The sequence below is a fragment of the Melospiza melodia genome, chromosome 5 (genome assembly GCF_035770615.1).
Source record: "Melospiza melodia melodia isolate bMelMel2 chromosome 5, bMelMel2.pri, whole genome shotgun sequence".
In the NCBI taxonomy this organism is placed as follows: Eukaryota; Metazoa; Chordata; class Aves; order Passeriformes; family Passerellidae; genus Melospiza; species Melospiza melodia.
Genome location: NC_086198.1, coordinates 3,544,037 through 3,566,247, shown reverse-complemented (window position 1 = coordinate 3,566,247; position 22,211 = coordinate 3,544,037). Strand labels below are relative to the sequence as shown.

The following is a 22,211-nucleotide window of genomic DNA, read 5'->3' as shown; positions in this document are numbered from 1 at the left end:
CAGATCTAACACAAACAGATATAAAATATACAACAGAGGGAGGGTACTGAGTGGAGGGCTGGCATGCTTCTGTTGGGGTGGTGAGGCTGTGTTTCTTTAGCATCACTGTTCAATCAACTTTTTATTTCTGAAGTCCAGTTATTTGTGACTTCCTTTGGCCGATCAGAGGGGAGCAGGCAGAGGGGTGCATAGCGCCCACACTCCGGATCTCCGAGATGCCTCTCGCCAAGGCTTTTGTCCCAAGCTCTGGTTAGGGCCTCGATGACCCGGTCTGATCACGCCGGGTCCCTCTGGGCCTAGCCCCCGTGGCGGGGAGGCGTTCCGCGGCATTCCGCGCAGCCAAGCTCCGCAGTGCAGCCCGCGGGGATTGCCCTCGCTTCCTCCGAGCGTACCCGTTTCCTGGCCAGCGCCCGGGGACGCCTCCAGCCCCGCCACGGCGGAGCTCCCTGACTCGCAACCCGGCACTAGACGTTCCGGCCGGGCGCCGCCGTGGGGCGGTGCGGCAGGCGCACATGTCCCGGGCCCCCCCGCCCGGCAGGCACCGCCTCCGCCTCCGCCCCCTGCCCGGCCGGACACCGAGCGGCGCGGCGGGGCCTCCCTGGCTGCTGCCACGGCGCTCGGCTCCCGCCGCCCAGCGCGGGGCAGCGCTGCCGCCGGAAAGCGGCCCGGCCGCCGCGCACCCTCCTGCCGCTGGGCATGAGCTCCGGCTCCCCCGGCGGCCGCAGCGGTGCCAGTGGCGGCGGCGGGCGGCGAAGGAGGCGGCGGCGGCGGCGGAGGAGAGGGGGGGCCCCGGGAGCGGCGACCTTCGCAGGGGGCTGCCGCGGCGGGAGATGCGCTTGCTCCCAGCGGCGCCAGGAGCAGCATGTTCCCCGGTGCCGACAGCGCTAGCAGCACGGCCGGGCAGCCCGAGGCGGTGGGGGCCGCCCCCCCCGGCCCGCTGGGCTCGCACGGCCCCGGTGGCGAGGCGCGCCGCCGCAGCGCCCCGGCGGCCGCCGCTGTGGTCGGCGGCGGCGAGGAGGAGGCGGCGGAAGACGAGGAGGACGAGGATCCCGGATCATCCCGCTTCGTGCTGGCGGCGGGACTGGGGCTTCTGGCTGTGTCCGTCGTCCACCTGGGGCAGGAGCGGGCCGAGGCGGGGGGCGGCGGGCCGCCGTGCCTGGCGCTGCTGCTGCTCCGCCTCGCCCTCTACGTGGGCTGCGCCGCCGCTGCCGCCGCGCTGGGCACCCTGATCGTCCTGATGTGCCGCGGCCGCCGCCGCCTGCCGCCGCCGGACTTCGCCGCCGTGGCTCCGGTCCGGCCGGTCGCGGGGGTGAGTAGCGGGAGGGGAGCGGAGCGGAGCGGGCGGTGGCCGCGGCCCTCGCTCCGCCGTGGAGCGGCGCGCCACCCGGACCCCGTGTCCTGCTGTCCTACCGCGGCCGCAGGAGCCTGCCCGCGCTCTGCCGCCCGGCGGGGCTTTAAATGGCCAAAGTTTTGCTGGACGGTAGCAGGCGCAGCGGAAAAACCAACACTTTGCTCCGGAGAGACCTCCGGATTGCGGGAATGCTCGCAAGGTGGTTCGCTGTGTTCGCTCCACAGTGGCTGTGTCTCAAATCCTTTTCTGCTCCTCCCATTGAAATGTCACAGGTAAAAGAGAGACTTGGTCGAAGAGGCAGCTTAGTGTTCCTTTAATGCGTTCTCTGAAGTCGGACCGCTTCAGATAGTGTTATCATAGTGCTATTTTGTACTCAAGCCGTTGCAGAGCTCTATGCAAAAGGGAAACAATTTCATTTTTTCTACATATTCCAAAATGTACTAGCGCACAAGCTCTTTGTAGCTCACAGCTTAGTATTTTTCGGGTTCTTCTGAATGGGACTGATAGCACGAGGCATTTGGAAACTTTCCTCCCATCCACAGCCCTGTTCCCCATCATCCAGTGCTTGGGAGCTGATCCTAGATGAGCCTGCAAAAATTCTGCTGAAATTTAGAATCTGCCCACAGTCCTGCTTTGCAGTGGGTCACAGGGATGTGCTGTTGAATGTTACAGTTGGAAGCTCCAGCCCGGAGCCCTTGGCCCCTCGCGGTGACTTGTAGGTGTGTTAGCACTTGAGCTGCCGCAGCAATAAATAGACTGTACTGCGTAAGTGCTATTTCCCTTCAGTAATGTTGGGATACCTGAGAGCGCTCTGAGAAGGAAAAGGGAGGGAATTCGCGTCGCCTGGGTGCGCAGCGCGGCTGTTCCGGTAACCCAGTTTGTTACATCGGTACACGCACCCTCCTCGGCAGTCAGTCAGTAGCGCTGTCACGGGTGCCCGGAGCTGCAGAACGCCCCGGGTGCCGGCAGGGCAGGAACCTCATACAGATCACCGGCTGAAACTGTCTTTCTGTCTTTTCAGTCAAATTGCTAACAACCTGTAGCAATGGTTTATTCCTTCATTCTTTGACCTAGGGAGAGAAGCAGCCTGTGTTTGGGAGCAATGTGCTTTTCCTGTCTGCATTTAATGGAAGCCGGCAGAGTATTGTTGCCAGTAGGGATCATATGGCTGAGGGTTGTTGAATTCAGTGAATAATACAGCTTGTGAAGGTGCATTCAGGATATGTGTGTGGCTCTGTCTGATACTCACTTTGTCTTATTGGTAGAGTTTTTTAAACATCCTCTTTGCTTTGAACACTCAACATCATACTCAGCTTTCTGAAGGAAGGGAAGAACAAATAATGTGTATGAGCGTTACGGTGGGAAGTAAGAAGGTGTAACACACAAGTGGTAAGCAAAAGGTGGGTACAGCTAGGGATTGTTCAGGTGGTTTTTGTCAGAGGAGTGCTAGGTAACAAATGTGTGTTAGGTGCATAAGCACCTTCTAGTAAAGGACTATATGCTTTTGTTTTTAGCCATATAGCTATGTTACACCAAACAGAAAAAATATGTAAGTGGATCAATTGATTATCAAAACATCAATTCCTGTTGCTTTGAGATTTACAAGAATAGATGTTTCAGTGTCAATGCCATAGCTTCAGTGGCATTTATGTACTTCTGTACTTATCTGAGCATCAGGTGAGTTAGCTTACTTTTACATAGTACCAAACATATCTATACATACACTTAACAATCAAAATCTCCCTGCTGACACAATGAGGAGCAACATTCAGGTTTGTGAAACAGCCAATTTAATTGGGGAAGCCAAAATTTGAAGGAAAAAAAAAAGATATTAATTTCTTTGTCTCCTCCTTTGTGAAAAATGTAAGCCTACTGAAAAACATAAGCCTACAGAACAGCAGTGGAAGTAGAACTGTCCAGAGACAAATAGCCACTTCTGCTACTGTACCATCTGCACTTTCTTTTTGTGATGTGTTACTGTGCATTTCTCTTGAAGATGTTTTGTTCATCTGTTGGATTTGTATGTATTAATAGTGCACACCTGCTGTTGTGTTATCTAATTTATAGTGTTTGCATTTATCGTAGCTCTATGGGATATGTTTGTTGTTTCAGAAGGGAATTGAAATTTGGTATTTAAAATTCACTGGTAAGGCACCAGTACCTGCTAGAACCCTTTTCCTAGGATTGTTTTTTTACCCTCTCCCTGACTCCATTCAATTTTTTCTTTCCTCCCTCTTTGCACTGTTCCCAAAAGTTTACTTACATGAAAGAGATGTTGAAAAAAGGAGTGAGTCATTTTACCCTATTTAGAAGATGTAATGCCAGACATCTTAATTGGGTTTCTCATACCTTCAATTTATAGTTTTATTGATTTCTTACTGGTACCAAGTGGCTTCAGGACTGAAAAGCTTCTTGAAGAGTTTTTCTGAACATGATTTTGTATATGTGTAGCAGACTTTCTAATTGGAGTTTCAGCAAAATGTAGGTGAAGAAAATAATATTGTCTAGATAGGCAGCCTATAGAAATGTAGGCCATTCACTAGAACTTCCTAATTTAGTCTTTTAATTTTACATCCTTTTGCATTTACATTGCTTTTTTTATCATTCAGTTGTTACTCTCATGCTTTTCATAGAGCCTTATGATCCTTTTGTCTTTTCTGGGAGCCAGTAGTAGTATGACAGTAAAGCTATAATTTTTTTCAACCTTGTGTTTTCTTTTCCTCAAGAATAAGGAAGAATTGCCTGTTGGTCTAATAATTGAAAAATGTAAGGTAAAAACCATATTATGACTGGCATATTGAAAAAATGTAAGGTAAAAACCTTATGATGACTGGCATCTAACTCTTCATGTGTTTTATGTACAAAATTTAGACAATTCACTTTTCATTCTTTGTGTGATTTTTCACATTGGGGTTAACAAATGAGGAAACAGTAAGTATTCAGGAATAAATGTTTACTCTAGTTGTAGTCAGACTCAGCTCTTGGAAAGCTAGTGGGAGTACTCTTGACCAACTTCAAAGAGAGTTGAATGGAGTCCCTCGTGCTGAGCTGAATAAAGGGAGTTTTTTGTACATTCTCAATTCAGCAACCACTTAGCATGTGAGAGTTCAGTGCTGTTGATTTTCATGGACCTGTTTGTGCAAATGAGGAATATGAGTGAGGAAGTGCAGTGTTGCAGGTTTGGATTTCAGAAGAGCAAGGTACATATATTTTTCTTCCATTTTGCCTGAAGTTCCAACTAGAGAAGCAATCTTCTCGAATGTAATGCTGTGCTTTGTCCATTTTTTGTGTAACTCCTTTGGGACTTGAAAGGTCAAGATTTCCTTCTGAAGTCAGGTATCTCAGAAAGAACACTTGAAATCTGCTGAGAATTGCAAAGCAAGCTGTGTGATTTATATCCCTATGATAAATTGTGCTTTCAATGTATTTTCTCTGTAGCTCTGTTCATAAAAACTATCCTGGCTTCCACATAAAAATCTCTCTTTTGTTGGAAGAGAGGTATACAGGCAACTCATAATAATGTCTTACTTAATACTTTAAGTACTTGCAAGTACTGATAATATTAGTAAATAGTTTCTATTGATATTGAAATAATTGAAATTGAATGAGTCCTTGAAATTGTACATTATGTTATTGTCAGGTGTTTTTCAGCACTTTGCAGGAGCTGTTTTAGGACAAGATGATTTGTGGTGGTGGAGAACAGCGAAATGCAAGGCTGCAAAAAGGCATGATGACCCAATTGTATTTTAGTGAGAATGTCTGTTTTTTCTGTTTTAAACTTCACTTCTCAAGTACCAGTGGACTTGTTCATAGCAAAGATAGCCCTGGGTTAGAACATATGTAACCCTTTAAAATTCGAGTTTGCTTCCAAAACTCCTTTTACCTTGTGTGGTTGTAGAGGGAGGTGACTTTGACTCGTGTGAAGAGTCTTGTTAACCAAGGTAGTGGGAAGGGAAACTTTTCCCACGTTCGTGTGAGTTGTTTCTCTGCCAAAAAAACTGGCAGAGATGGGGTTTTCTTTTCAGCATAATGTTTTGACTGTGATTCAAAGCAAAAGCTCCAAGTAACAGAGAGTTGGGTTATCAACTTCTTTTAAATAATGCAAAAAACTGATTAGTTTATTAGATTTAAGTACTGCATTTTAAATTCAGATTAAGTGGATGATACTCTGTATAGAGAAGGATCTACCTGATCTGTGCAGCACTAACAGAAGGATAGTAAATGTGCTTTTTTTTCCTAATGAAAGGGGTACATGGATTTTAATGTCCTACATTTAGTTTCCTACAATTAACAGTTGTCAATTACTTTAAATTTCTTTAAAACTTGTCTCCTGACATATTTGGTCACTATTGTTTACTACAGTTTAATAGCTCTCAATTATAAGTGAGCAAAGTAACCCTCTCCCTTTCTGGCCCTAAAGCCAAATCACACTACATGTGATCATGTTTTATGTTCCTAAAGCCTTGTTCCATCCTTGAACGTGTATTTTTGTGAACTTGCCATTAGTGCAGGGGGCATGGGTAAAGCTTTTTTTCATTGGATCAGGTTGTCTTTGAAGTATCTGGATCCTGGAACATGGTACTGCTTTTTATCCAAGCTGTAGGAGGATGTATAGTGAAATGGAAATGGTCCCAATCTTTCAAATGTGATGGCAGCTTAACTGAGGTTGAGTATTTGTCATAGTAGCCAAGCTGAGTGCTCGGCCCTTTGTGAAGAACATAAGGGAAGCAGAGAGAAAGGACACAGAGTTTTATTTTCCTTCTCTGTTGGACTTTTGCCATGAGATGAAGCAAGTGAAGGTAAGCTTGGAGGAGCCCCAGCAGCTGTGGAAAGTGGAAGGTTTGCCATCCGTGGGCAAAAGTTTCCAGTGGGATGCAAAAGAATTCTTGAGGCAATAAGTAGTTTGGAGGAACTGTGAGGGAGAGGAGAAGCTTCCCAAGCCCTTAGAATTTTGATCTGTATGCCTTAGTAAGACTTTAAAAGCATTTATGGGTTTTTCTAAATCTGAAGCCAAGCATCTTCTATGGTCTGTCTCATTCTCTGACTGCACAGGGGATATTTAGAGCTCTGATATTGCAGGATTTTTTTAAAACAACAGCAATCTCTGGCTGTGGCACTTTTGTCACACTTTAGACTGTTTTGGGCTTGCAAGCAGATATTCTGATCTAGTGCCAGTCTTTTAATTGATGGGTTGTTTCTGGACAGAAAGAAGAAGATATGTTTAGTGTGTTTTTAACAGAACTCAGAGTCTCATGCATTTATTCTTAGTTCTGTCTCATTTATAGGCAGGTCAATAATGAGCCTTTGTTGATATGGTTGAGTTTACTGCTAGGAAAGTCATGAAATCAAAATAATAAAAATATATTTTAGCAACTTCTACCAATTCCATGAATATTTTAAAATGTTAAGGGAACATTGCATTAATTGCCAGTGTTCTGCTATAGTTCAGCAAGGGCCTGTGGTTTGGACATTTCTGGTACAGTTTATTTTTAGGGATCTGTAGAACATCTGTTATAATTTGGGATTTATAAGCCTTTTCAGAATTGGAACTTTGTTAGGACTGCATATGTTGATTACCTGCACGTGTAACTTTGCAGTGATAACTTTATTACAGGAGACTGACCTCAGGAAATTAAATGTTTTTCAGACTCTGATACTCCCTTCTTTGTCCCATAACTCCTTAGCAGTGAGCAGACTTAGTTTTCCACACATTTTTCATCATCATGTATGTTTAGAGATTTCTTTTATTCATCATGTATATTTAGAGATTTCTTGTTTTGTCATGCAGTCCTTTCTGATTCCTTTCATTGGATCCTTTTTTGTCAGCTCTGCTTTTTATTGTTCTTGACATTTAATTTTCTCAACTTTGTGTTGGATTGACATCTCATATTTTGCTGTGAATGGACTGTTTTAACCTTTGTAGGGACTGCTTCTCACATGAACAGTGTTCTATGATTCAAAACATAACTAGGGAGCTAGATCATCTCTCCTGATAACCAAGCTCTGCTGAGTCAATCAGGATGGATGGTGGGCTCCTAGAGATCTTACTGTCCAAGTCTCTTGCAGGGAGATCCTAAGGGTGGCTATAAAACCTCTGTAATAAGGTCAAGAGTGATGACATCCTGCATTCAAGGTATGCTTTGACATTGAAAATAGTGTAGGCGTGTACCAGAAATATTATGAAAATCACATAAAGTTCTCTTGCATTGCCAAGTCTTGGTTTCTTGCTCTTTGCAAAGCACAGCAGCAGAAGTTACCTAAGGAAAAAGCCAGTTACATAGAATACTGTATCCTCTCCAAGCTGTTACTTCAAGTGGTAAAAAGATAAAGAAATCATGTAGCCATGAGGGGAACAGATTTGTGTTGTGTCTATAAGAGGTTTTTGTGACCAGTCATTCTATACCATTTTTCCCCTATTAAATATGCACAGTGAAACAGAACAAGTTAATGGTAATAAAATGAATGATGATGGTTCATGTGGCATGTTTTGTGGTGCTCTTGAAAACAGAACACCCTATAAAGTGTGTGTATGGTTAAAAGTCATGTACAGGGAGGGTACAGCAATAGGCCTCTCAGGAGTTTCTCTCTGGCTGCTAAGCTGAGGCTCTGCAGCTCAAGCATGATTTTGTGCTGGCTTTTCTGGCGTGCCAGCAATTTAGTTTTCATGCCATATGGCTCTTTTGGCCTTGAAGTATAGACCATAGGTTCTTGTCATCTCTTTTTGCAGAGGAGGAGGAGAGTGTGGAAATGTTCAGTAAATTGGGGCTATGCCTGTACCTTGAGAATTCATTTAAGGCTTTATTTTGATGGCAATATTAAAAATTCCAGCACAGGATAATGCTCCATTTCTTGCTGAGCAGTGATTTGAATGCTAACTTACCAATTATTTCTTAGCTGTACTGATAGAATGAAAGTAGTACCTGAGAAATGTTTCATTTTCATATTCTTATTCTTATCTGTCTGGTATTCTATGAAATCTCAAGCAAAGCAAGTTCTATCCTGATTACAAAGTTTTTACACTGCTGCAGTTTTACCAGTTTTAAACAGCTAAGATTGAAGATCCCCATATGATAAACAGAGTTTACATATTTCAGGAGCTACTACATTAGTAGAAATAATGAGATATCATAAAATAATTACCAAGATAATGATGCTTAAGATAATAGGATTAACATGCTTTAAGTATGTTGACTTTTAAATTGATAGTTATGGTATCTGTTAAGGCTGACTGTGACAGATACATATGTGCCTTGTAATCTTAAATAGACTATAAGTAAAGATTAAAAAATATCAACTCTTGTGAACATAAATTTGTTTTTGCATCATTAGTTGAAATAATGTTGGGGTAATAACATCTATATGAAGTAATATGTGGATAAGAACACATCTATCCATATCTGTTAAATATGAATTTATGAAGAGTTCAGTGAAGTATTGTTTAAGGCTGTGACTCTTTGTTATCAAGGTCCAGTCTGATGTTAATGTATGTTTTACAAAGATAAGAGGAAAGTTAATAGGGCAACAGTGGGAGGAAAAAGTAACTATGAGTAACTGGTTGGTTTGTGTATGCTGAATTAGATGCAGCCTTTCCCTTTTAGATCCGTGATTAAACTGTCTCATCCACAATGCCCATTTATATTGTGGCATCTGTTGTGATCTCTGCTCTAGTTCTGTTGTAATTGAGTTAATGTAATAGGAATAATTGTAAATTTTTCTCTGCTTCTGGCCTTAATTCCATGGCAGAGTAAGGCTGCGTGTGGTGTGCCTGCAGCAGCTGCCTGGCTTTCTGCTGCTGTGTTTTAAAAATTGCATTTGATACAAAGTGTTGCAAATGAATTTCTTGATAGTGGAAGGTACTCCTGTGTTCTCTATGCTTTGCCATTTATTGAGTATTGTTGCTGAAATAATTTCTTAATTCTTTTTCATTTAACATTTATTGTTGTCTTCAGAGCTAATTTAAAATTACTTATATAGTTTAAAGGAATAAATGACATTTACTTAATTTTTGAATCTGTAGGAGACTGAACCTAGGACAAAATTTCAGGTTCAATGTCAGCCTTTTTTTTTCTTGACCAATTCAGACTGTTGTTTTCTTCATCATAAATAGTTTTCAAAAGTTTCAAACAATGAGTGTTGTTCAGAAATCTACAGGAAATGCACACATCCTTTTTTTTTTGGCCTCTAAGCAAAGTCAAAACTGAAGAAAACTTGAAGTGTTCCAGGAAACAGGCCTCCCTGTTTGTTAGCAACCTCATTCTTAGCATGTGCGTTCAAAATGTTCTCCACCCCTACCCCTTCAAGTCCTTTTGTTAAGTTTTATTTATGTTTCAGTCTGGTTTCTGTCATTACTTACCAATGAAATCTACAGACAGGAACCCAATTGTCTTGACACCAATTAAAAAAAGATAAATCATTGAGGGCTATGATAGTGCAAGTCAGGACTTAGAGGAACATACCAGGTTTTATTCTGCATAAAGGAGCATCTAAACTAGAGCTTTGACTGTGTTAAATCCATTTACAAATGTTTTTGGCTCAGTCAGGGTTATGCCAACTATTTCATGAAGCCTAGCACCGTTTTTCTTCAGATGAATGACATGAAGAAAAATGAGAAAGCATTCAAATCTAAGCTTTCTAGCTGAAACTGTTTTCTACATATGCCCTCCATCTGACTTGAGTCAGGGGTGGGAAGAAAGCCTTTCAGTGAAATATGCTATATTTTTCATTTCTCAGCTGTTAGAGCTGAGCTTGGACTGTGAATTTTTTGAAATCCTTCTGTTACCGCAGATGTTGGTTATCAGCGTTACCAGGTTGTTACTGTTGTTTTTCAGGTGTTTGCTGCCATATGTCATCCAACTTGGGAGAGCCTGCTTATTTAATTTATTCATCACTTTTATTGTCACAGAAACAGTACTTTTTGAAAGCAAACCTAAACTAACAAGGCTTAAGTCTTGATCCTGCTAAATGCAAGTTCATAAAATGGGAAGAAAAAAGGAGTTTGATCAGTTGTTTTAGACAAGGCACCTTTAGATCTGACATATTATTAATAATGAAATTAAATTAACAGCTCTCTGAAGGGTCATCAAGGATCATGAATAGTTCAGGTTGGAAGGAATATCTGGGGGACATCTAGTTCACTTTCTTGCTCAGAGTGAGGAAGATTGAGAGATGGAGACCCCACAGCCTGTCAGCACTCCTATTCTGATATTTGAGCAGCCTCATGATTAAAATAGTTTTGTCTTGTGATGGAAATTTCCTGTGTTGCAATGTTTCCTAATGTCCCGTGCATCTGCAAGAAGAGTCTGGCTCCCTTTTCTCTGTATCCTGTCATTCAGTAGATGGAGACAGCAGTAAGGTCTCCCTGAAGTTGAGTTCTTAAACCTGAAGTAACCCAACCAGAATCACAAGTTAATAGTGGAACAAGCTACTTCTTGCAACTATAGATCCCCTCTGAAGGTTGCTTTCTTTTTTTTTTTTTTTTTTTTTTTTTTTTAACTTGTGTTTAAACTAGTTTTGAAAGCAATAATTTGGTGAGCACTGCATTTGAGCACTTACTGATGCTTTAGGCCATAAAAAATGCTTCCTGCAATGTATGTGATGCAACTGTAGATGCCTAAGTTAGCTCGAGGTCAGTGACCTCCATGCAGGTAGGACTCAGTTCAGCAGAAGGATTAGCCTTGTAGGACACCCAAGCTGGCATGAGTGTTAAGGAAGATGGAGTGTGTTGAGCATGGATCTTGAGTCAGGATTGCTGGCTCATGTTTAGGAGTTCTTTCTTCACAGAAAGACCTGAGTGAGTTTGTTTAATTGGGTTTTCCCTTCCCCTAAGGTACTTAGGGTATTTCACGTCTCTGTGAGTCTTCTCTTTTTAATTTTTTAAATAATGCATCTTCCTGCTGCAGATAAAGCAGAAAATAATTATGTGACTGGCATTAACACAGGTTTGAACAGTGTTGAGGAAGTGTGATAACATTAGCAGCCAGAGATGATGTATTGGAGCCTTACAAATAGTGTTAGGTGACCTTACAAAGAGACAAAATACTTTTCCTTACTGTTTAGCTGGGTATGGCTGAAGCTTTTATCAGTGGTCACATCAAAAAGGGGCTTGGAAATCTATAGTGGTTCACTAAATACTCTGTTCTCACACCTCATTAACTATAGTCTTAATAGCAAGGGGGGACTGCAGATGGAGGCAAATGTGCTGAAGTCCTGCTGCCCCTGCCATTGGAGGTGTTGGGGAGGAGGGAAGAAATCAGCTGGAAGACCACAGTCATGGTCTCACAATAGTGACTGGAAGGACTCCAGGGAGTGTTGCTGCATTCATCCAAAAGGTGGAACAAATCAGCTGTGGGCAGGGGGGCACTCAAGGCATGGAAAGTACCTTTCCAAGTCACTTTGCTGTGTGATAGGTGTGAGTGAGCCTGAAAAGCTTTATTTTGCTGTAGAAGTAGTGCATAGACTCCTTTATCTAGGTTCTATTAGATGAACTTTGTTAGACTCTCCATGCATGCATCTGAAGTAGACAAAAAACATTAAACCAAAATACAGATTATTAGCCTGCAAATTGGCTGAAATAACAGTATATTACTTTAAGAACATTAAACAGTGTTTTTACTTCACGTTTATGCTGCTTTCCTATTCTCTGTGTGGTGAATGTTGGAGGGATGGGGATGTTTCTGCAGTGCTTTCCCCTTAGGAAGGAGAGTGAGCTCCAAGCTGATTGACAGTGGGAACAGTTTCTATTTCTGTTTTGAATTATACTCCTTTCTATATAAATGCATCATGAGTCACTGCTCTTTGTCTATATCCTGAAAAATGTTTCTCCATCCGCCCACCTGTTTGGACACTGTGGGAGTGAATACTCCAGTAAAGACAAATATTTGTGTAGAACAGCAGCTGAAAATGCAGAGGGCCAGAAGTATCTTTGAAGAAAGAAGCCCAAAAAGTGTGAACCAAAATTACGTAGGATATCTAAAGGCTTCTCTTCTGTTTTAAAAGTAGTTTACAAGGATAAATGAAGTCCATTGTCACAGCAGGCTATAAAAATGTTTTATTTGCTGTGAAAATACTGAATAAAAGAGTTCCAGTTGTTTTGTTACATGCATGTCCTATCCTCAGTGCGCTGTCTTGCAAATGAATACAGCTCCTTTCTACCCAAAAAACTTCACTTAAGATAATTTTGCAAGTTGTACAATGTGTGATACATAAGTATTAATATGTGCTTAATGAACAATGTATAATAACCTCATGGACAACTGACAGTCCTCTGTTTTACCATATGAGGTGACAATATTCGCATAAAGACCAAATGATACATTACTATTGCCTTGAATTCCAGTTTTATTCCTTCTGTAACTTTAGTTTATTTCTTCCTCTTATGATGTATGTTCTGTTTTAATTTCAGAGTAACTGGTCTGGAAGCTCTCATGATTCAATCCAATCAAGGAGAGTGGTTATTTCTCACAATATGGATAAAGCACTGAAAGAAGGTGAGTCTTAGGAGCATTAAAGTCTAAATGTCTCTTGTCCTTTTAGCAAACCATAACTGCACAATGTTCCAAGACTTTAGAATATGACCCTGGTTTCTTCCATGACATAAAATGTAATGGCAAGGTCTTAGTCTTCTCAAGAAATCCACTGTGGTAGGTAATGTGATGTTGCTTTTGCTATTCAGCTGATATCTTGTCACTGTAGTGGCTGGTTTTTACAGAAGTAAATTGAAATACAGTCCTTAATACTTATGCACAAAGGGGTAACACTTAAAATATTCTTGACTGGGTTTTCCTGTACTGAGAAATCCTGTAGACTCTTGCGTACAGTCTTCCCATTTAGTGCAATTCTTGTCATTAAAACTGAATCTAAAATCAACATTTCTATTTCTGACTGATAGAGTATATCAACCTTTTGTAAATATTTTATCTAATTTTGAATACTTTTTCCTTTAAGATTTCTTTGCAGCACTTTTTCCTGTATTTTTCATAAATTGAGAGTATCTTTGAAAATTATCATTGCTTTAAATGGGTTGGTTGTCTTGTGACACCTTATGTTTTTAAAGTTATTTTTATGAATAGCTATTAGCAGGGTATGTAGAAAAATTATAAATTTAGAGCACTACCTACCTATGTCATTGAGATGGATGCATGAGGCCATCCCTACTCAGTAAGGCTGAAAGAAAGTTACTAATACTTAAATGATTCATTTTTCAGAGTTAAGTACCTTATGCTGTGACAGCTCATGCCTTTCTGCTATTTTTTTTCAGAGCAGCTTTTACCCTCCATTCTCACACTGAATTTTGGAAAGCAGACTTGTCAGATTTTGTTTTATTTCTTCCAGGCCTAAGTGATGAAGCCAACTTCTCCGTTTTGCAGTTTGACAAAGATGAGGCTGTACTTTTTGCTCTGCCATACAAAATGTTTTTGGTTTGAAAGGTGACTGACTGAGTCATCTTCTGTTTGAGATACTGAATGCAATAATTTTGAAATACTGAATGCAATCCCAAAAGCGAGAGTTTATTTTTTATTAGCACAAAATGATCAGTCTCTATGAAAATAGACAGGACTTCTTGCCTGTGACAGTTCTGAAATTTGTAGTTGTCTTGATGTGAATGGTGTTTTTTTTGTTGGGATTTTTTCCCCCCACAAGTTTGTGGATAAATAAAACTTTATTACTAGCAATATTAAAAATACCATCTGTATTTGTGTTTCCAATCTTGCATTGATTAGGATTAAAGCATTTATAAATCCCAGGAATTTTGGACAACTTTTTACTGTCTAGGTGTAATGTGCTACTCAACAAAATGCTTTAGAAAGCCTTATTCATTTAGCTAGGGGACATTCAATTGTAATGAAGTTTCAATCTTGGGTACCAGTTTGGACTGTTAGTGCCTCTTGAGGTTTTGGGTTGTGGGTTTTTTGGTGTTTTTTTTCCCTTAACGGATTTTACTTCTTTTTACATTACCTTTGAGATGCATGGATAATGTAATCTGATTTCAGAAATGCTGTTGCTGGGTGTGAAGAGACAGCCCTTGGTTAATTCGGATTTCTTCAGCTCTGTTTCATCATGGTGTAATTAAGTTGGCCTGGGGTTTACTGTTGGTTGCTAACTACCTTGCCCTGCTCCAGAACTGCTGTTGTCTGTTGGTCATGCCATGCTTTTGCTGGTGTTATAGCCAGGCTCTGTGGTCTTTTCTCTTTGACTTTAGTGTGGTTCACCTGAGGGTCTGTGCCACTTCAAGCTTGCTTTACTGCGTTTTTCCTGATGTTCCCATCAAAGTCTGTTGGAAAGATCCTTGGTCATATCCTTGGTTTAACTGAAGGAGTCATCCATGTTTCTGTTCCAACCATCAGTCTTATTTCAATAACTAGTAGATGTTTAGATAGTTTTCCTGTGATAGTCACTGGCTGATAATAGTTGCTTGTGTCTTATACAGCTTCTTGTCTTGCTGTACTAAAATTGTTGGGAATCATCCTTTTACAGTGTGCCTCACACTAAACACCACCAAGAAGGAGCTCTGTGTATGTTGGTTCACAGCTCTGCCCTAAATGCCTTTGTTATTTTCTATTAAGAGCAGAGCAGTGTAACAGGTGGATGCTTTAGAGTGCTGCTTCATTATGAATAATAGGATACTTGCTTTAGCTGTAGATACAAGGTGGGGGAAAGCTGTGAATTAGCCCTGCCACAGTGTGTTGTGGTTTATGAAATCTAAGTGTTCAAAATTAGAACAAGTGCAAGGCTACAAAGAGATTTTCCTTGTTGAGTATGGCAGAAAGAAAAGGCCTTTAGTTGTCAACCGCAAGTCTCCTTTGCAGCTGAGTAGCACTTGAGTAACTAACATTGAAATATGTTTTTTTTTTTCAGTACTTTTCATGCTTTCTGTTGAGAGAATGATTTGATTTTTGTTTGACCTTCGCTTACCTTACGAAAAGAGAAGATAAGCCACTTGTACAAATACCCTTCAATGCTACCTGCTGCTTGTCTGGATTCCATGCACACAGTGGTGTGCTGAGAGGTCTCCCGAGAGAGGCTGTGCCCAGTCCCTCTGGTGCTGCTGTGCACACTGTGTACTGCTTGGGTTGAGGCTGCAGCTGCCAGGAGATTGATCTGCTGGGGGGGTAGCTGGCCTCCCAGCAACTGAATTTCATTTTCTGCTTTTATTGCTCCAAGTCCTGCGGTCTTTTTGTTTTTCACAGTCATTGTCTCTACAGTTTTAGCAGTGCCAAGAAGAATGGTCTTCATATCACTTAGCTGCTTCACTGGGTCATTTTTGAGTAAGTAGAAAAGTACAGGCCACAGCTCAAATCCTGGCAGAGCTCTACTGGTGAAATTGTTCCGCTGTGAAAATTCACCTGTTTCTTAGATCTAAAAATATTTCCTGTTGGAGAGCCATCTCTTCTTTTGGAGTGGGTTGTCTTCCTTCAAGCTTGCCTTGAGGTGACCTTTTGGGAAATATTTTGGGTATTTAATTAGATATTTTTTATGGATTAGATCTTGCCTATCTGTGTTGACCCCTTAGGATGTAACTGTGTTGGGGATGTAAGGTTGTACTTCCTTTAGAGAAAGATTGGGAGAAATGATGTCTCATTTCCCAACTTAATATGTGCATATTGGTATTTAGAAAAAGAACTCCTGCTACTCTCTATTTGAAAAGCTAGGAGATTAAAAAAAATATTTATGTTAATTTTTTTAAGTTTTATTTTTTCAAAAAACAGCTTTCAAAACAATTTCTTTTTTGGCCACAATATCAGCAAACCAATTTGAATTTATGTTCTCTGTGCTGCTGGGATTCAAACATTTGAAGCTAAGAACTCTTGGCAAAAGGTGCATGTGAAAAATTATTTGGACATAAATTTGTCTGTTTTTATTTTACTACATTTCCTACATTTTTTTCTCTATTGTTTAGATATTTTTATGATTTTTTTTTCTGCATAAAAAAACAGTAAAGACAGAAATGCCAGGAAAATTTTAATAAAAGTGGACCAAAGATTGGGGAATTGGGATACTGTCAGGGATTCCTTTTGCACAGGACCAATCCATCCATGCACAAAGATAGCATCTAGCCTACGAAACCTGTCAGTTTCATAGAATTTGAATATAGAAATAAACCAAGAAATGCTAGTGATTTTCAAAACAAAAACTTCAGAAGAGCACTGAAATCTTTAAACCACTATTGCTAGTTCACAGTCACTGAAATGCTGGCATTTAGACATCATTTTGTCAGCCTTTTACACCATGGTCTAAGTAAAGATTTAGTAGCCATGAGAAACTTCAGTAAAGCTAATAAGCATAAAACCTCATCCTCTTGTATAGCTAAAACTTAATGAAATTTAAAATACTATAAGTGATAAATGTCTTTCATCTCTTTCAATTTAAATCTTAGTGTCTTGGAAATTATAAAACTGAATATTCAGAGTATTTATTAGTAATTTTATTAGTAATTGTAAAGCTGCCTTTAATGTAGGGGTTTTAAATTTTCTTTCAGGTTTTTGTTGTCATTGTTCCTTGTTTTTGGGTTTTTCTTTTTTGGTCTGAATTGACTTTTGGCAGGGGCAAAAGGTAGTGGCTGTAAGAAGTAAATAAACATTCAGCATTTTCTTCTCTAGAACAGTACTTTGACAGGTACTTGGCTGTGGTATAGTCTGTCATTTTTTTCTATTAGTTTTTTATTGAAAGTATTTTTCTAAAAGTATAGCTTATTATAACCCTATCATGCATGCTAGATCTAGTGTTGTAGTAGCACAGAATTCTGGTAATGATTCTTGGCTTTTTGAAGGTGGTTTCTTCCTGCAGGATCCTAACACAGTTCACATTACCATTGTATTTCTCCTTTATGGGTTGTAATGCTTGTTGCTCTAGAATAACTCAAGGCAGTGTTGTAGCTGTACCTTTTTTCATTTGTTCATACAGTCACAGGAGAGTTTTGGATTTAACTATAAATTAATGTGGTGGTTGTAGCTTCTCCAGGGTTTTCAGGAAAGGACTTTTACTTGTTGAAACTTGGGAGTCTGTCTGCATTTGCATAGAATATTTATGCTCTGTTTTTTAATACTGCTTTGAGAAAAAGAGTAGGCATTTAATCCTTGTTATTCAGATTGTTGTTATTTTTAATAAAGTTGTATAATGAATCTTAGCAATATAAAAACTGTCTAGTGTGAAGCTCTGCCAGTTGCAGATTTGAAACCAGTCTGACCTGCAGACCCTGGTGGTGCCACTGAACCTCTCAATGCGTGAGTGTGGAAAAAGGGATAGCAGTTACTGTAGGACATGTGCAGGAATGAGGGAAGGGTCTAGAGGGATGTCCTCACTGAACCTCCACACAAGCTTCTGGCTCCCTATGCCCAACACTGTTTTAGTTTACAGTGTTTAAAAAGAGTAGTTGAATAGGCTCAACTTCAATTTCAATGGGAATGGCATTTAATCACATTGTAATAACTTGGAACTTGGATCTTCTGAACTAATTTAGGAAACCCAGTGGAAATTTCTACAGTTTTGCACCAGACTCATTGTGGTCACTGCATTTGATTTGATCAGAAGAAATCTGTTTTATGATTGTAGTGGATGACTTAGTGGTAGCAAGGTTCTGTCCTGAATATGTTCTGCTTCTTTTTTTATTCCTTCCTTGTCTTCTGACTGTTGTTTTCAATGCTTTAGAGAACATGTAGTATAAAAATAATGAGAATAGATGCATGAGCAGATTTCTTCTCTGAAGGGAGCAAGCTGCTCTCCATAAATTTGTTATACTTGTTTTCTGTATTTCCTTAGAGTGCTGAAAAGGCACCAGCTGCATCAATGGGCATGAAATGAAAGCAGCAGCTGTACCCCAAGGCCAGGATGACACAAGGCAGTGTCTTACCCAGGCTTAACTGGCTGCTGTCAGTGTCTGTGGCTGGTGTCCTGTTAAAATTGTATTTGTTTAAAAGCTGTCTCACTGCTCGCTTGGACATACATGCTGGGCTCTAAAGAACCCTGAATTTTATAGAGAGCAGCACTGCTGTGATGCAGGAAGGGGGACAAGGAAACCACGGGAGTCATGTAAAGCCACAGAGTTGTAAAGCACAGGTGCAGAAAAATAGAGTTTAAAGCAGTGTAATCCTTTTAAGGTATTGAAAGTATGTAATTGGCAGAGTTAAACACAAATGAAAAATTTCATAATTGCATGGTTGGTTTTTGATGATGATTCATGATCTTTTGTCTCTAGCTTGATATTGCCAATAGATTTTGTGGCTCTTTTGTATTGAATGACAGAATTCATGAGTGGCTAAAAGGAACAAAAAGAATGTATTATGTAGTGTGCTGGAAACAGAGCTCATTTTGGAGTGGAGTTGCTTAAAAAGTAATAAATTATTTTATTAAGTTTATTGAATTATAATAATTATATAATATAATATAAATTATATTATATGAGCCATATAATATAAATTATATGTTATAGCTTATTTAAAAATTAATATATTAATGATCATTAGGAATAGATTTTCTCTGAGAGACAATATGTCTGTAAGGGATCAGGATGCACATTCTGCTCTTGTGGTCTTGTTTTTTAGAGCTCTGTTGAATTGACTTCTGTAGGAGCCACCACTCCATACAATGGCTTGTCCTCTTGGGCAAAATATGCTGAAGAAAGAGCTGCTTTGCACCCTTGCAAAGGATAGAGGGGGTGTCTGTGAGAAAATCTGGATAGTCACTACCTGCCAGTGATGCTGATTAAAAAATACCACAGTGCAGTGTGCTGCAAGCACGCTTGAGAAATTATTAATCTCTTATGGATTAGATGAAAAGGAAGAATCAGTGCTGTGGTCAGCTTTCCACAGCGTTTCAGACCTTGCAACAGAAGAGAGTAACTAAGCTATAACAAAAAAGGTGGCTGCAGAAGGACATGGGGACAGCTGTGGAAAAATAGATTCTTAAAGTGTATTTTGTTGGAAGACTTGAGATAAGTAATAAAACTTCAGATTTTAAAATGCTATTTCCTCTGTTCTGTGGTGTCTTAACAGATTATTCCTCTCCTTGCTTATCAGAAGACCACTATTTTATAACTGTTTTTATCACTCTAGTATTTGTGGGTAGGAGTTTTCAGCGAAATATTTCATCTATTTTAGATGAAATATTTCACTGAAAATTTTAGAAAGGGATTTTGGAAGTTCCTATCCTGCTATTTGGCTCTGCATACTTTTTTCTCTCCTGGATTAGGAAAAAAAATAATTAAACCTGTTATATATTTGTTTACAGAACTGTGGAATTTTTTCTGAATTATTAATTAAAAAGCCTTGAAATGACTTAGCAAAAGGCTTTTAATATTTCAGCATACTCATTGAAGTGATTCAGTTTCTTTATAAACTTGAGGAAGCTAGTTTGTGAAGCATTTGACTAGAAACTTTAATCAGTTTTAGCCATTTCACTGGAAATGTTTTCATCAAGGTTATATCGGTCGAGGTTTGCTAGTTTTGCCTGAAAGGCAGGTGAAAATATTTAAGCTATTGTCTACTAATATGCTATTAGTTCACTGTTGCCAGTTCCAGGGAGATTTTCATAATTTATATAATTTACCAAACAAACAGCTTCTATCAAAGTAGAAGGTAAGCAATTATGGAGTCTTATGATTCCTTTGCACTGTGGGCTTACACTGACAGATGAGATGGGCTTTTGATATGAAAGTTTGAATCCAGATTGTTTAGTAAATAAGTTACTCAAATTACCAGGCCCATGACTTTATTCCCTCCTTTTTTATTATCTGGTAGATGCAAATTGACTCTTACAACCCCAGCTTTTCCCCCACCTTGTTGCAACTGCTAAATAGTTCATGTGTTCTCCCTGAACAGCTCCTGCTCTCTTAGACTTCCAGGGACATTTGCTGGAGTGAAACATCAGTAAAACTGGTGACGCACAAATGCCAAAAAGCAAAGTCAGAATGGTAGAAGACAGTGTTGCCATGGCATTTGCAATTATAGTAATGTTGTTATTGCCTGTCAGTATGGTTTGGAATGCTTCGTCATTTTTAAGTTCATGGGGTCTCACTAATCCACTTGCTCTCTCTTAGCTCTTCTGATCCTATAATGTACTTTCTGTGGTGGTGTTCTGTGTTGTATATATCTTTGGAAATCCAAAAATATTACCATCTTCCCTTTCTAGCCATGACTTTGGAATGGAGACTGTTCAGTTCCTATGTAAAGAGAGCTGGCTTCAGCCTGCAACATTTTAGACACAGCCAAATTTATATGATAGTTCATATAACCAAAGGCACTGCTGAGAGACAGGTATTAGTCTGAGGTTTGTGTGTAGCTGGTAACCTGATTGTCTCAGCAAATCCACTTTAAGGCTTTGCTTTGCACAGTGACCTGCAGTAACCTGTTAGGTGTGGATTGCTGTAACCTTGCCAGCCTGACTTCCTTCGGTAAGAAGTGGATGTGAAGCCTGTTACCCATCCAGTGTTTGAGATGGGTCGAGGGTTACATTTTTCCTCTCTTGGTGTGCTTTGTCCTTTTGCAGTTTTTGCAATTTATTCTTTTGTTTCTCCTTTCAGTGTTTGACTACAGCTATAGAGATTACATCCTGTCCTGGTATGGGCATCTGAGCAGAGATGAGGGGCAGCTGTACCAGCTGCTCTCTGAAGACTTTTGGGAGATTGCCAAGCAGCTGCGACAGAGGCTGAGTCACATTGATGTAGTTAAAGTTGTCTGCAACGATGTAGTGAAAGCTTTACTCTCACACTTCTGTGACCTTAAAGGAGCCAATGCCAGGTAAAAACAAATTGCAGTTCTTTGGAATTTTCTGCTTCTCTCTTCACTTACAGATGTACTAAATCAAAGTGATGAAGACTGTGTATAAAACTGATAAAATAGTTGACGCTTATTACCAGTTTTAGAGATCAGGCAGGCTTCAGGATGTCTGTAAGGAAACACTTGGACTCCTTTTTCTAAGAGTTGGGATTCACTACTCTTTTCAGTTTAATCCATGAATCCTTTGTTCACAGTAGGAGGTGGGCTGTGTGAGCAGTTCCTGCAAAGTGCTGTGAACATGCAATGGGAAGAAGGGCCACTGTTAGTGCAGTCAACAGACAAGAAGACAGTTATTTGCACCTTTCCCAGAATAGCACCAGGAATGATTCCATTCAGTTTTCCATTTCTTCTAGCCCTGGGAGGCAAAGCCTCGTGATTTCTGTAGGTGGCCTGTCCTGCAGTAACAAGATTTTGCTAGTGGAAAAATTGTTTGCTGTATTTTCTTTCTCTGCTTAAGTTATCTTGCTAATTTCATAAATTTCCTGTTTGGCGAGGATCTCTTTGTCCACTTGAAAAAGCCCTGAATACTAGAGTTCCACCCAAATTGTAATTGCAAATAAGAAATCTTAGCCTATGCAGCTCCCACATCTGAATGCACAATTTGTCTAATTATGCATGGAACCTGGTTTTGTACCTGCACTTACCTGCATTTTGGTTATCCTAATTGGAATATGCTTTGGCCATTCAGATTTAGACTCTACATTTTATTCTGTGAAGTTGTTTTACAGTTAGATCCACGTATTTTTGACACCCCCTCAGACAAAAAGAACAATTGTGTTCTGTCAGTGATCAATCTGTTACCACTGGCACTTCTTTCTCTTCTGCATTAGAAGACACAGTTAATGTATTTGTGGTAGATCCTAGCTACATTTTATGTAAGCTAATGCATAGAAAAAGAAAAGACACTAAAGGGTGGTTACTTTCAAGAAAAAAAGAAATTAAGGTGTATGTGCTTTGCAGTAGATCTTGTAGTGGGTTCTAGGTACTACTTTCTTTCAGCTCTGCAATGACGTAGAAATCTCTTAGATAAAACCCCTAAGTGTGCTCCTTGATTTTTAAGTGTCATGCTTGCACTTGTCCTTGATCAGAAT

General features: G+C 40.2%; 1 protein-coding gene across 1 annotated transcript in view; it reads left to right on the top strand.

The window, feature by feature from the left end:
• The first annotated feature begins 1,216 nt into the window (after positions 1-1,216).
• The window catches only part of SNX25 (sorting nexin 25), an 81,176-nt gene continuing 60,181 nt past the window's right edge, over positions 1,217-22,211 (top strand). The window contains exons 1-3 of the mRNA XM_063156080.1: positions 1,217-1,309; positions 12,753-12,837; positions 20,865-21,081. Coding sequence (XP_063012150.1) covers positions 1,238-1,309; positions 12,753-12,837; positions 20,865-21,081 — 374 coding nt within the window. The 5' untranslated portion in view covers positions 1,217-1,237. The remainder of the gene's footprint in view (positions 1,310-12,752; positions 12,838-20,864; positions 21,082-22,211) is intronic.